The 16,601-nt window shown below is 40.6% G+C and overlaps 1 protein-coding gene across 1 annotated transcript; it reads left to right on the top strand.

The window, feature by feature from the left end:
- The first annotated feature begins 6,913 nt into the window (after window positions 1-6,913).
- On the top strand, window positions 6,914-15,507 carry loxa (lysyl oxidase a). Its single transcript, XM_061698331.1, has 7 exons — window positions 6,914-7,703; window positions 9,256-9,364; window positions 9,730-9,861; window positions 12,073-12,229; window positions 14,654-14,749; window positions 14,832-14,947; window positions 15,024-15,507. Exons 1-7 carry the CDS (start codon window positions 7,073-7,075, stop codon window positions 15,028-15,030), a joined length of 1,248 nt encoding a protein of 415 aa, XP_061554315.1. The 5' UTR covers window positions 6,914-7,072; the 3' UTR covers window positions 15,031-15,507.
- The last annotated feature ends 1,094 nt before the right edge of the window (window positions 15,508-16,601 follow it).

The raw sequence follows: 16,601 nt of genomic DNA on the forward strand, positions 1-16,601 counted from the left end.
TGTGCAATAATGTAGCATGTCCCGTAGATGACGCTATGTTTTTTACTCCCCCACCCTTCCAACTTTGATGGAATGCAGTCACATCTGGTTTAATTTCCATTTCAATCTCATATTTAAGGTCTTTGTGGAACTGCTTATACTTGTTCATGCATATTTTGAATGTAACTGAATTTTGTTGTTTGCTTGAAAAAATATGTAATATTTTTTACAACTCTGGAGGCAGCTTTAAGTAAATTTTGCTGGGCAGGCAATGTTTTAACAGAAAATGTTCTTTACATTCAATATTTGGACGGTGTCAGGAATGAGATTAAAATATATTTACTTTTGAATTATGGGAAATGTAGGATCCCAGTATTCGGCAAACTGATGAATGAATCTCAAACCAGAATAGACATGATGTCCATTTGGACCTCAAGGAGAGCCTATGATGCATTCAAGAACATTCTCCAACTGGGAATTATCAGTACATCATAAATGACAGATGTGCAAGCATGCGACTTTATCACTGTGCAGAACCGGGGCAACTGAGCTCTCCCACCAGATTCCTCCATTCCTCCTGAGAGGAACAGAGACATTGGAATTTTCTTTTGTGAATTTATAAATCTGCATGACAGTCCAAGTCCAAGTACTGTATATGTAAAGTGTGCCGGGTTGCACTTTCACTCCTCCTTCCCCCATGATTCCAAAAGAGTGCCACGTAGTCCACCAGACTGTGTACGTGCATGTGCGTGTGTCTGTGCATGCGATGCAGGCCCTCTACACAGTACTCCCAGAGTAATGGAAACCCAGTATTTATGAAACAGGAGGAAATATTTGAATTATCTTTGTCTGTTACAGAACTTCGAACTTGGTCTGAATGTATTTGAATAGGCTCAGTTTTTGTAAAACTAAAGAAAAATATAGGTGAAAACTTTTTAACAGAAATGTAAATGTAAAAATGTTGTCCAGTGGACCTGCTAAAAGACAGCATGGTGATCTAGTGGTTAGTACGTCAGTCTCACTGTTTAGAGGTTTGGGTTTCAAATCTAATCTTTCTTCATGTGTGGAGTTTTGCATGTTCTCCCGTGCTTGTGTGGGTTTTCTCCATAGTCCAGCTTCCTTCCACAAGTCAAAACATGCATGTTAGGTTATGTGAAGACTCTAAATTGCCCATAGGTGTGTGAACGGTTGTTTTTCTATATCGTCAGCCCAGCCAGCCAATCGCAGGGCATATACAAAAAATAAACCAGTCACACTCACGGGCAATTTTGAGTTTTCAAGTCACCTACCTTTCATGTTTTTGAGATGTGGTATGACACCGGAATACCCGTAGGCCAGGGAGAACATGCAAACTCCACACAGGTGAGGCCGGATTTGAACCTGGGTCCTCAGAAGTGCGAGGCAGACGTGCTAATCAGTCGCCCATTGTGCCGCCCAATGACAAAACCCAGGATAATTAATCAGCTAACATATTTTTGAAAGGGAACGCTAACTGCATATTTGCTGCAAAATCTTGTTTTAAAGGCCATGGTTTTAAAAAGTACACTCAATAAAATTCCTCTGTCTGCACACTGCACTCAAACAAAATGTCTGCCAGATGTTGACTAAGTGAGGGCACTTTCCATTGATGTTAAATTCAGTATCATGAGAAAATGGAGACCCCTTCTCCCACTTTAATAACATGTCCAAAGCAGGAGGCCCCTTTTCTCCTTTTGCATTGTTCCTTGTTATTTTTCTTCGAAAAGCCGCAATGACCATAACAGAATTTGGAAGTAGCATTAAATATTTCCCTAAAATCGTAATACCCCTGCAATATAAAAATTCCTTTTAGCAGGCTTTTGACCAAACATTTGGCAGATCATTCATAAAACATAAGAAGGAACGTGGCCCTACACAACGGCCCTGTGGAACACCAGAGGATATTTTCACTGTTTTCAAAAAAAACATGCTCCCTTTGTTCTGCCAGCTATAATTCATCGGAGGCATGTATTGATTCAAATTCCTGCAGCTCAATCGAACGGCCAAAAATGTGGACCTGGTGGATTCCAGCAACTAAAGAACTCGGCTAATTCCTTACAGATGTGTGAGGGAATGAGAGGAGAAGAGACAGTTCGGTGAATTACCGGCAAGAAAACATCAGTGACCCGCTGCAGCTGGATCAGACTCCGTATGTTTCACTCAGCCATGTTTTTTAACTTTCTCGGGATGCGCTATCAAAGAAATTGAACACAATAAAGTGCTTGGTAATAGAGTACCGCAATAAAGCATCACGGCAGTCAGTCATTCAAATGTTTACTTTAGGTAGGATTATTTTTTCCGGCTGAGTATTTCTCCATCTCTTCTCTCGATCTGCAAAGACGTATATAATTATGAGGCATAGACTTATATTTATCTTGTGTGTGCTCAGTCCAATGGGTTCTACAGGGAGGAAAGCTTTTTGGCTGCTTCTCTGACTCCATTCAGGCCCACAGCTTACACAAGATGAACCAGCAGCCTCACGTGATCGTAATGATGATGATGTCTGGCCGTCTGTTATCTGAGAAGTGTAAGACTGCCTCCGAGTAATTTACCGCTCACTCCTACATACCATTAACCCTATATAGGGAACAAACTAATACTCTGATTATCTGAGTATGAAGCTTTGTGTGTTGTTGACTTTTTACATTCGAAAAATACAATTATGTTCAATTATATTTTGATGTTATAATTATGGAAGGGAATCAAAAAACGGCTCTTTTGAGAACCAGTTCCCAGTTATTTGATTCCTAGGAATCATTAGTTTGCTTGCCAGATGATTCCGCTTATTGATTCCTCTTACGTGGCAAATGTGTTATGACGTCACACCCAAGAAGTGTATTTTGGTTCTGAACTTTTCCAAAATGATGCTATCGTGTGTTGTAACCCTCTGACAATTACAGTATATAGTTATTTTGATGTGTGGGGTATTGTGTTAGCTCTCTGGCTATACTATTGTAGCATCCGAGACCGTAACACAACAACAGCCGCCTTACTATTACGTCTTGTACCTCACTCTCCAGGCATGGCCAGTCAAACCATGCATAAACGTCTTGTACCTCACTCTCCAGTCATGACCAGTCAAACCATGCATAAACTAACTGTTACGTTAGTGTGGTAGTTGGATTGAGCGTAAATTGATTTGTCATGCTTGGAGAGTAAGGCACAGAGAGGACGTGCTAAAGAGGCGACTGTTACGGTCACGCTGGTCAGTTGTGTGCATGTGTGATGTGATATATCATACAGTATATCCTTTGTATTATTTTATTCCGTCACCCAATGAGAATCAATAAGAGGATTGATAAACAGTTTTGATAAGGGAATCGGAATTGCTAAATTCTTATTAATTCCCATTCCTTATTATTGTACAGTTGAATTTATCTAAAGTTGAACACTCATGTAGTAGTTATAACATTTACTGGAGAAATATGCCTCTAAACTCATATAAAGCTTAAAAAGTCGATGTGAGATGTCAGCTCAATGAGCAACGAGATGATTCTGTTCAATATTTACCGTCTAAATATTGAACAGCTTTAACATTTATGATTCTCGGCCCGACCGTTTTCCAAGCAAACAGGAGGGGAAAAAATCATACTCGACACACCCCACACCACAGGATAATTACTCAGAATAATCTTTTGGAGACATATGTATGTTTGCTCCCCACTTTAGTGCCAATGTTCCATTTCAGTGTCATAGGGTTTACCGATGGCTACCTGATAAAATCAGAAGAGAACAAATGGATACTGCATGTATGACTTTTCTCCGGCAAAGGCAAAAATAAAAAAGGAAACACCATGAACTTTGAAAAGTTAGCAGAAAGAATACCTCTCTCAGTAGTCTAGGAATCTAGTTTCTAAGATTGCATCGGGACACCACAGTTGACGCAAGCTTGGCGGCCAATAGGAGAGCAGTGACCGAATATGTTAATAGCTTGCAGGTGTCTTCACGGTCTCAAATCTGCAATTAGCCGTCAGTGCTCGCCTGTGGCTCATATCTGCCTCTGCACCCAGTGAGCACGACTAACTGGCCACTCTTTCAAAGCCTTTGCATCCATGTATTGACTACATGCCGAAAAAAGCAACATTTCCTGTGAATGAATGCAGTAGAAGAAAAGCCTCTGAGACATTTTGACTGCTATGGGATCACATAGCAGGCGGAGGGAGTTCCACATCCTGTTTTGCCATCTGATGAGCAATTAAGTTAAAAACTACTGACCGTTGGCAGGTATGAAGGCAGGCTGGTGGCCGCACAGTCACTAGTACATTTGAGGACATGAAGGGTGCAAGTGAGGTCAAAATGTCATTACTGCAGCAGTAGTTTGCCGCGAATCCAATTGCTGTTGATTTGTGAGAGGCCGCACGAAACCAAAGTCACGATAGCTGAGCCGAAGTCATCCTGCGGTGGCCTGTATAGATTATTTTTTTATACACAAAGGAAAATTAAAGGCTCTAACAAACTGTTTTCCCAAACTGACCATTATAACTCTGGCGTTAACAGCCGAGACTGTGATTTTAAAGGACTGTAGCAAAGTCATTTCAGGTTTAATGTGGCAAATCTGCCAGCACAACGCTGTAATGCAGACTTATTTTTCAGTATAACAACTAGTGCAGGTTGTCCTCAATGTAAAGTTAAAGAAGTCCAGTTTAAAAAAATGTCTTCAATCCTTCAAACATCATAATGTATAGCAACCATTTTATTGTAATTCACTTGCAGATATTTTGAACAAACTGTCAAATGAAATAATATAAATCTAGCTCAATAGTAATCCAGCATGATTGATTGTTGATTTTCACACTGAACTAGAAGGAATAATATGTTAAATAACAATTGTTTGAATTGTTATTTATTTGTTTGTTTGGGGGGGAAAAGTGGCTTGAACAAGGCTAAAGTACCCTAAGATGGAAAATGGACATAATACAGTAAACAAAACAAAAAAAAACACAGACAAAGACAAGCAAAGCTTCAACCAGCGCTGAACGAGCCCTCGCACCCCCTTTCTATGGTAAATCCTCAAAATAATCATTCAACTTTGATCCTATGCTAAGCCCACATTACATGGCATTGGCAAAATGCTTGTCACTTCAGTATTAAACTGCTGTCTTGGATAGCTGCTTCCAATTGGGACTCATTTGGTTGAATTTCCTTGTGGAAGTTCGTCAAAGTCAAGGAATTCACCTAAAATGGCTGCTTCAAAAAAAAAACAAAAAAAAAAAGACTGACTTCCTGTTCAATTCCGGGCATCAGGGAAAAAAGCAGTCTGCCCTATTATGATAGACATCGGTCGAACTGTGAGTCGGTACTAGTATCACATTTTAGAGAAGAGGTTTAGGGACTGTGGTGCAAATGTAATAAAGGGCCATTAGGTGTCATAAAGTAGGGCTAAAGACAAAGTTCCTCCAATGAAAATGTGGCAGAGTGTACAGACTTCTGGCAGGATGTGTTGCAGTCTGGTTACAGTCTGAGTTCATCCAAAAGTCAGGAAAATAAACTTCTTACCATGAGAAATAATGCATTTAAGAACTCGAACGGTATTCAGTGGCACAGAACGCCACTGTGCATGATTCGACTGTCAACGGAAGAGATTTGTGTTTGGTAGCTGGACGTTGCCATTTTGGATTCTGGAGCGGGACGGACAGTTCAATTGTGACACAGATGACAAAATTAAGAAAAATGTATCTCTCCAAACAGTATATTAGTTAGCATGTTATTTTGTTGTTCATGCAGAACGACTTATGATGTTCGAAGGAGAGGAATGGGGTAGGACGGCACGTGTACAGATAGACCCCAAGTGGTTCTCAAACACCAGCCCTTTTGCCCTGGACGAAAGAAGTGCCCAATTTGCCGCGCCACCTGCCCTTTTAGCCAGGACAAATGAATTGCCCTTTTTTGCTGCAGCTCATTTACTCCGCCGAGCCGATGGGATAATCCATCAGCTCAACACCCCTGGCCCCAATGCTTCGCCCAACCCAGTGGTGTCTTTAGCCCTTTTTAGATCAGGTCATAAATCTATGAGTTTCCCTTCACTTCATAGTGTAAGGTAGTGAGCACTTGTAGTGTGTCATTATCCAATCCATGAAACTTTATCATATATATATTTATAACTGATATGCCTGACTTGGATGACATTGTCACAACACAATGACATTTTTTTACAAACAGTTTTGCATACACTATACCAATGTGTACAAATCTTTTCTTTTTTTTTTGTGGTTAATGGTGTAAACTTGCTTCTTGTGTTTGTGTACTATATTTAAAAAACAGACTGAAATAACACTACAAATCTATCGGTGACTGACATTTTACCCAGTTAAAAATGTTAAACAGCGATTTCTCAGTCTATGTTCGCTGTTTATGAAATGTTGTGCTTGCACGCTACTTTCGCTCCCATCCTGTGTATCTCTTGGGGGTTAAGTCCCCCATATCCATAAAACCTAGTGATGCCCCTGCCCATGGGAAAGATGGTGAGCAACACCCCCCCCCCCCCCCCCCCCCCCAAAAACACACACGACCACCACCCCAGCTGAGCCTTGATTTTCCGTACAAATACATTGAGTTATAAGTTTGGTTGAATTAAAGTTACAGGTCAAGATAGGGGGAGAGGTTTTTCTGAAAAGTAAATACTCAATTAAAGTACATGCAGATACTTGAAAATGAACTTAAGTACGGTAATGAAGTATTTGTTGTTTGTTACTTCCCGGCACTATTCGCAACACATTTGAGAAGGAATAGTAGTAGCGTGGTCATTTTTTGAATGCATTAGTCTGCTTTGTGGTGCAAAACTAACGACGAAACGACTAGTTTCACAGACACTTGGACCGGACGGCTCAGACAGACGTCACGTATTCAGTTGTTATATGACTGGTAGCAGCCTTGTGTAACCGTCCCATAGTGCCAAGTCACAACTCCGCCTCCTCCTCTTCATCACTAAGTGCATGTGCAGGCTGCAGGAGTGGAGAGATGTGACTTTCACACGTTCCCTTGCCTAGTGTGTGCTCTCTGCGTTAGCTTTCCAATTGACATGGTGGATTTGTGAATTAAAAGGAAGACAAGTGCCAGGGTCGCGAGTGAGTCCAACATGGGATTACGCATTGGCACGCCGCTTTACGCATTCGCCTGCGTCTATTTATTTGTCTTCGCCCTTCGAGGTGCGCGTTGTCAGAGGCACCCCGCGCCCCCCCACGGGAATAACCCAGCAGCTCTACGGCAGACACTGCAGTGGTCTCACAATGGCAACATTTTCAGCATTTTAAGCCAGGGCGCCGAGTACCAGCCGGCCAGGCGTCGCGGTGCGCCGCAGGAGCAAGTGCAGCAGCACGGGCCAATCACCATCATCAGCGACGCCAAGCAGCGGGCGCCGGACACCCCGCAGCAGCAGCAGCAGGAGCAGGAGCCCCCCGTTCTCCGGCCTGGCTCCGAGGCGCTCCCGCCCGCGCTCCAGCGGCTGCTCAGGGGCCGAGAGCACCGCCGGGTCCAGGTCCAGGTCCAGGACCACCCGAGCCAGCGGAGCAACGGCACCCAGGCCAAGGTGACCGTCAGTCCACCTCAGCCCCGGAGGGAGGACGTGATGGTCGCCGACGATCCCTACGACCCGTCCAAGTCCTACGATATGGACCACGACAACCCCTATTACAACCACTACGACGTGTACGAGAGGCCCAGGTCCAGATCGTCCAGACCCGGATATGGCACGAGGTACCATCAGTACGGTAAGTGTGAGGGCTCGGTTCTGTGGACACCGTCGAGACAGTCTTTTATTCGGTACACTTGCACAATCCAGTCACATCCTACACACACACACACACGCACACGCACACGCACACACACACACGCACACACACACAAGGTTTATTATTGCGTGTACGCGCGTGCGTGCGTGCGTCTGTGTCTTTGCTTCTAATATTTGGATCTTTTTCTATACTGTGCACTAGTGAGGCAGGCAAAATTTCAAAGTACCTTACCCTTGCCAGATATATGTAAATATATGTAATAAATACGTAATAATATAAGCAGCATGGAAAATGAATGAATATTAAATAATAATCAATACAAACTCACTACGGCGGCACGGTGGAGGACTGGTTAGACCCTCTGCCTCACAGTTCTGAGGTTCAATCCCCGGCCCCGCCTGTGTGGAGTTTGCATGTTCTCCCCGTGCCTGCGTGGGTTTTCTCCGGGCACTCCGGTTTCCTCCCACATCCCAAAAACATGCATGCCAGGTTCATTGAAGACTCTAAATTGCCCGTAGGTGTGAATGTGAATGCAAATGGTTGTTTGTTGTATGTGCCCTGCGATTGGCTGGCAACCAGTTCAGGGTGCACCCCGCCTCCTGCCCGATGATAGCTGGGATAGGCTCCAGCCCTCCCGCGACCCTTGTGAGGAGAAGCGGTTCAGAAAATGGATGGATGGATGGAATTATATATATGATAATAAATGTGTAATAAAAATAAAATAATAAAAATAAAGCAATAATCAATATAAATGTTATTGTTATTTAAACAAAATATAAACATGAAATAATACTTGTATTATATAATGTTAAATAATGATTTAAAAATGAAATTACAGTAAAATTAATGGATGGATGGAAAGACAATAATAATAATAATGTATTAAATACAAAATCCTCGTAAAGAATAAGATTTTTTTAAACATAATTAAATATACTGTATTATAATAAAAATGAAATAGTGTATTAAATCAAGTATGAATCCTAAAAAAAAAATGAAATTTAAATGTAATTTTATTTTCTGGATTCATAGTTGATTTAATTCATAATAATAATTTTATGATAAATATGAAACTATTAAATAAATAAGTCTTTAAATCAATCAAATGGATACTTTTGGGAAAACAACAATAAAATAACTGAATTTAATATGTAATCATAAATACAAAATTAAGACATACAAACACGTATCAAAAATTCCATTACAAAGATAACAAGATCATTGAGTAGAACGCAGACCTCTGCCAAGGCTCAACACCTGTGTCCAATAGGTGCCTGTAATGTTCTATGTGTGCTATGGACTGAAATTTCACAGTGATAAATCCTTTCATAATCATGAGGCAGATCAAATGTTAGAAACAACTCTCACGTCAACAACGATGATGTACTTATCATAACATAGTACTGCCTTATAATCTTTGTAAATGCAGCCCTTGTATTGGTTGACATTAATGTTGTGGTTGGTAAGTTACATATTTCCCCTGTATATTTAAGCATGAATTTCAATTTAAATCACAATGCCTTTGTTGCAGGTCTTCCAGATTTGGTGCTTGACCCATACTACATTCAGACTGCCGCTTACGTGCAGAGCACCCCGATGTACAACCTCAGATGCGCAGCTGAGGAGAACTGTTTGTCAAGGTAGGCTGCTGTCTTTTTTAGTCATGGATGGTTTTGAAATAAAACAAAGCAACATAGCAGTTAGTGTGATTCAGAGTCAGAGCCATGACTATAAAGTGCTTGTGGCTAAGCTCTGCCCCTGTGCAACTTTGAGAGCCAAATCCTGCCACTGACGAGCCTGCAGGAGCAGACTGGAGTAAATGGAATCACAGTTTGCCTGAGGAAAAGAAGCCGGTATGGTAAACACATCATCGAACCCAAACAACCACGTGCCTGCGTGTTATTTTCCACCCGCCATTTAAGCTCAGGCTGTTTTCCCTCAGAGGCTACACCTCTGGTCAGGACACCATTGTTGGAAAAAAACAAACATTCTCGCTTCTCTGCAGCTCAGCCTACTTGGCCCGAGACTACGACACACGAATGCTGCTGCGCTTCCCCCAGAGAGTCAAGAACCAGGGAACAGCCGACTTCCGGCCCAGCAGACCGCGCTATGCCTGGGAATGGCACAGCTGTCACCAGTGGGTATAAAGACACTAGAGTGGCTTATTATCAAAATGACTCTCAGCTTGTTTGGGTCCAGCGATGGTTAGGGGCAGGGTGGTGTAGTTTGTCCATTTGTTACAATACACTACCGTTCAAAGGTTTGGGCTCACTTGGAAATGTCCTTACTTTTGAAAAAAAACTCTTTTTTTTTTCTTCAATCAAGATATTGTTAAATTAGATAGATCGGTGGTTCTCAAACTTATTACACCAAGTAACACCTACAAAAATACTGAGTTCTCCAATTACCACCAACATGACCTACATTAAAATATAGTGGCGTTGCCGTGTAGTAGGCCTAAGTGTTCATCAAAAACAAGGCACAGGTTAGTCCTAAAAAGTAAGTTTAATATTATAACTGTAACATTATGCAATTTGACAATTAACCCTGTGCTTGAATATAGGAAAATAAAAAAGAAACCTGTAATGATTCAATTACAATGTATTACACATAAAAGTCAAATAAAAAATTGTACCTGAATATAAATAAATATATGTGTGTGTCTGTGTGTGTGTGCGTGCATGCGTATGAAAACCCAAGAACAAGCGCAACAAAATTGTAACGTTGATCCTTTAGCAGCTTACTCAGCTGAAGTCTCACAAGGCTTGCTATAGCCTCGCTAATAGGATCCACGATGAAGGTTTCTGTATGACTTTTGAGGCCTATGTTTCCCAAAATCTTTTCCAAATCCTCCTACCTTTAAGACTGTTTGAATTTGGAGGTTCCCCTGTATATGAGTAACATTGTCTCAGAAGGTTTACAACACGTTCAGACGATAGTTAGAACAGACGAGGCATGACTGGCAGTTAGGTTTGAGCCATCTGAACTCTGCATACCAACAAGTGGCAAGCGTCTGAAAAACATTAAAATTCTATTTCAGATGTGAAGCTTTCTCTGCAATCACAAATGATTTGTGTTTGTTCAACGTACGTCCGGGAAAGTATAAATACATACGCTAGGAGAATAAAAAATAGGTCATATTGAAAATAGCTTAATTAGAGGCTGCGCTACAATGGGTTATTACTGGCAATCCAGCACGATATACAGCCCATTGGAGTGTGAGACAAAGCACACATCAGACAGTAAGGTCAGAGTTTCGTAATGTATCACGACTGGCATTAAGATTTTTTTTTACATTTACTTTTTACTGCTTTTCTGGTGTGTAGTGTACTCCATGACGACACAGAAAACAACACACATCACGATATCTCCGACATTTGTGATATCTTCCTCCCCAAAACCAGATGTCTGTCGTAGTCGCTAGACTGACCTGTGAGAGACAGCATGGTGCTACAGGGCATCTAAATTTCACAATCGGGCCTTTGTTGACTTTGATTGGAAGGGAGTGAAATACTCAAATTCAGCCCGATTACCGGTATATGCGTACTTAGGACAACAAGTCAGGTAGGTATGTCTTCCTGCTAGCTCTCGTAAGATTGATAGCACAAGATAATGTGAGAGTACTTCACACCATCTCTCAGTTGTGTTCATTTACAACGCAGACATTGTAAAGCAAACAGCAATAATGAGCCCCTTTCCCTAATGGAAAAATGACTGGCTTCTCGATTCTGCAGAAAATGACCTCATTCCATAGTTATGTGTGGAGGAGGGGAAAAAAACAACTGTCTTTGCAAATCCTTCTATAAATGGAGAGCATGTGGCCGAGCTCCAAAACACTGCTGATGGATGCTGTGTAGATTTTTCTTTTTTTTTTTTTTTTTTTTTTTTTTTTTGTCACAAAGTCAGCTGATCTCTTCATTCACCTATTTCAAAGGTGCTTTATGCTCACCAGATTTGAGTGATGTTCACAGCATTGTGTATAGCTGCACAATTCAATTAAATGATTGTAGCTATGCATATATACTGTTTAAACTTGTTTTAAATTTAGTACAATACATTTTGTACTTTTCAAGTACAGTGCATTTTTAAGTAACTAATGTGCGATATTAATTGAGTCATTTACAAGTATACATTTTTCTTTTGTTTTTGATGAACACTTAGGCCTACTACTGTATGTTACTGTATCTTAATGTTGGTAATTAAGATGACAATTGGAGCGTTAAGTATTATTTGAGGTAGTACTTGGTATAAAGTTTGAGAATGACTGCATTAGATGTTGCAGGTGTAAAAGAAGGAATGTCACGTACTGAGAACAAGTGTGTAACAAAATGGCGGTGTGGACCCACAGGCACTATCACAGCATGGACGAGTTTAGTCGCTACGAGCTGCTGGACTCCACCACGCAGCGGTCAGTCGCAGAAGGCCACAAAGTCAGCTTCTGCCTGGAGGACACATCCTGCGACTATGGCTACTACAGGCGCTATGCTTGTACCTCACACACTCAGGTGCTTCACACGTCAATTATCAACAGTCCTGTAATATTTGTTGCCAAAATTTTGCTGGTTTTTTTTTCTCCTAAATTTGGTTCATTCAAATGTACTCTTTCTTTATGTTTTATTCATTTATCTAATTTAATATTGGTTAATTGATTTTGTGTAACTATAAAAATATTAGTAAAATTAAAAAAAATACATATACTGTACATTAAAAAAAATAATTAAAAATGTAGACAGTTTATTTATTTTAAATATTTAAAAAATATATTTTACATAAAGACGGCACACACGACTGGTTAGCAAATCTGCCTCACAGTTCTGAGGAGCAGGGTTCAAATCCCAGCCTCGCATGTATGGAGTTTGTATGTTCTCCCCGTGCCTGCGTGGGTTTTCTCCGGGCACTCCGGTTTCCTCCCACATCCCAAAAACATGCATGGTAGGTTCATTGAAGACTCTAAATTGCCCGTAGGTGTGACTGTGAGTGCGAATGGTTGTTTGTTTGTATGTGCCCTCCGATTGGCTGGCAACCAGTTCAGGGTGTACCCCGCCTCCTGCCCGATGACAGCTGGGATAGGCTCCAGCACGCCCGCGACCCTAGTGAGGAGAAGCGGCTCAGAAAATGGATGGATGGATCTCTCGCTCTTAGTGTAAACTGAAGCCACAATAATATCCATCCATCCATTGTCAACACCGCTTATCCTGGTTAGGGTCGCGGGGCGCTGGAGCCTATCCCAGCTGACTTCGGGCGAAAGGCGGACTACACCCTGAACTGGTCGCCAGTCACTCCCAGGGTACATCTAGACACGGACAACCATTCGCACTCACATTCACACCGTCACTGAGTGGGAACTGATCCCACGCTGCCCGCACCAAAGTCAGGCGAGTGTAGCACTACACCATCAGTGACTTGGGCCACAATAATAAACATTGTTAAATGACATTCATTGGGGCACATACCTCCCCTTAAGATGAACTTTATCTTATATATATATATATATATATATATATATATATATATATATATATATATATATATATATATACATATATATATATATATATATATATATACATATATATAATTAATTTTGATTATCAGCACCAAATTGAACATCATAAAACAGTGATTCTTAAAGTGTGTACCATTAACGAGTACCATTAACGAAAGAGCTCTGACTAATGTACACACAGGCCCCCTCTAGTGGTGCGTAAAAGAATCACTGCCAGAGGACTATTCAGATTTGCATTTTAAGAACTATCTATCCATCCATTTTCTATACCGGTACTCCTCACAAGGGTCACGGGCTACTGGAGCCTATCTCAACTACCTTCGGGCTGGGTACACCCCGAACAAGTCACAAGCCAATCGCAGGGCACATAGAAACAAACAGTCATTCGCACTTACATTCACACCGACGGGCAATTTAGAGTCTTCGATCAACCTACCATGCATGTTTTTGGAATGTGGGAGGAAACCGGAGTGCCCGGAGAAAACCCACGCAGAGAACATGCAAACTCCACACAGGCGGGGCCGGGGACTGAACCCTGGTCCTCAGAATTGAGAGGCTGATGCTCTAACCAGTCACCCACCGTGCCGCCTACCCACATCATGTTAACCAAAATTGAATGCCTTGTTGGATCCAAAGTTATGGAGAAATTGATTATGCTGGGTTTTTTTTTTGTCGCGTTAAACTTCCAAACAACAAATGAACTACTTGCTTAACTAAATGAACGTCTCACTTAATTAAATAGACACTATCATTTATCCCCTCCGGTGAAATAGGGTAGCTTCAGTTCATAGATGCACCTAAACAGATTAATCAAAACGTGGTGTCTTGTCACGTGTTGTAAAGAAGTTCCCTGGCATGTTAAATACTGATTAGCATTCCACTAGACTTTGACGTGATCCCAGTTAGTGTACCGGGGAGTTTCGTGCTTTATTAGTTCCAACCAGACTTGTTTTTTCTCTGCATCCTGCAGTTCTTTCGATGCTTTTAAACTCCACTTTGGTCACAATTGCTTCAAGGCACGATTAATCATCCATCCATTTTCCATGGCGCTTGTCCTCATTGAACTGGAGCCTATCCCAGCTGACTTTGGGCGAAAGGCGGGGTACACCCTTGACTGGTCGCCAGTCAATCACAGTGCATATATAGACAAACAACCATTGAAACCTACGGACAATGTAAATTCTTCAGGGAACCTCAGTGTGTTTTTGGAAAACGGAGTCCCCGCCGAAAACCCACGCAATCATAGGGAGAACATGCAAACGCAACCTGGAGTCACTGTACTGTCCACAAGTAATCAATTCTACACAACAGACAGAATTCCTAAGAATGAATTATGCCCATTTCTAGGACCTAATGTTTACAGGTCTGTATTAAAAGTGATTGTTTATACAGATAATTCATATGGATGCCGTCCGTTTTCCAGGGTCTGAGTCCAGGATGTTACGACACCTACAACGCAGACATTGACTGCCAGTGGATAGACATCACGGACGTGAAACCAGGGAATTACATCCTCAAGGTGGGCCGCATGGAAACGTCACCAGACGTATTTACTGCATTCTTGTCATCCTTGGCATCTTGTTCACTTTTTTTGTCCACAGGTCAGCGTGAATCCTTTCTATCAGGTGCCAGAAGAAGACTACACCAACAACATCGTGCGCTGTGACGTCCGCTACACGGGCAACTACGCCTACTTGTCTGGTTGTCATATGGCAACGTAAGAACCGGATCGCCATACCTTACCCATGAGCCTTTAAATATTCTCCTAATTACGATTCAATGTTACTTTTCAGGTATTGATGGAGGGTGATGGTTCACAGCATCTCAACTGTGTGGCTGACATTGAGGAGGACTGCATCTGAACGTATTTACAGCACAAGCGAGCCATTGTTTAACACAATTTGAAATGTTGGAATACTCATAGTTTGTATGGACATAAATAGAAATGATTTTCAGTGCATGCCCTGTCCCTTGAATAATTCTTTTCTTAAGATTTGGAAGTTATTTTTCATTCCTTTCTTCCTGTTTTTTCTCCTTAACTTCTCACAGTCTCTTTTTTTTTATATATTTTACATTTTTCTTTTGATTGTTCTCTTCTTCCCCATGAAGCATCGTAAATAATAAAAACCATTAAAATCTTCAAAATGACAATTGATTACAACATAATACAATAACATGCCTTATTTTTTAAATCACAATGAAAAGTATGCCAGTCATTTTTTTAATTGCGAAATGTGTTCAGTACTAATCTTATTTGAATAAAAGTTTGTGATAATGTATCATTTGCAAGAAACATCAATTTGAAAAGGCGCACCTGTTTGTGTGTGTGTGCGTGCGTGCGTTTGTGTGCATGAGCATGTGTGGGGCAATGTTTTCTATGCCTCCATGTCTTTATTATGTAAACTATAGGAACCTATATGTATGACATTTTTGTCTGATAAATGTATAGCATATTCTATTTTACTGTGGTACAATATCGTACTGTAAACATTGTATCATTATTAGAATAGAAATCCATCCATCCATTCATACATCTATCGTCTATCTAATGTTCATGCAAAGGCAACATGACACATTGTAAAACTTACTGCATCCATTCGCCATCAGAGCGCTAATGAAACTAATTTGTGCAAAATATGCAGCGAAAGTTCAGCGTTTACTTCGATGCTTTTTGAAAATCTTATCTTTTCGTTTCCGCTAGGTTTTTAATGAAGTTTATTGACACACAAAGTATACAATAGAAGAGGTCATTTGAAAATTAGAATACAATAATAGTGTATAACTTCAACATATACACATGATAACACGCCAGGGAGGTTACAGAGGATAGAAAGTAGACAAATGAAACAATGAAAGATTAAATAAAACAAAAGACCAAATTAAATAGGTAAAATATTGTAAAGTTTACAATAATTATATGATTTTTTTTTGCTATAGGTCTGCGGAAATAGAAATTTGATAAAATAATAACAAGGTTAATTTAATACAATTGTGAGCAGGGAGGCTTTTCATATTCAGTAATACCAAATAACACATTCTTCCAAAGTAAACGGAAAACAACAGAACACAAGCGAACTTGCGCATTTATTTATTTATTTATTTCAGAAACAAAAAATTGGTCACAAAAACGTACACAAGCAAATCCGTGCATTAAATTTACACAAGATTCTATATAAGTATATTAAACCGTTCACAAATATTTGTAATCTTAATAGCTTTTTGATTTTGAGAGGATTTAATAGAAAGAATGTACAGACTAAGCTCACCGTGCAAAGTAGAACAAGATAGTTTCTTGCGAGCAAATTTACATTTATGAATGTGAAATTTTGCCATCAATAAAATGAGATTATTTTTAAAGGTTTTGTTGGCTT

Source organism: Phycodurus eques, chromosome 15 (assembly GCF_024500275.1).
Source record: "Phycodurus eques isolate BA_2022a chromosome 15, UOR_Pequ_1.1, whole genome shotgun sequence".
Classification (NCBI taxonomy): Eukaryota; Metazoa; Chordata; class Actinopteri; order Syngnathiformes; family Syngnathidae; genus Phycodurus; species Phycodurus eques.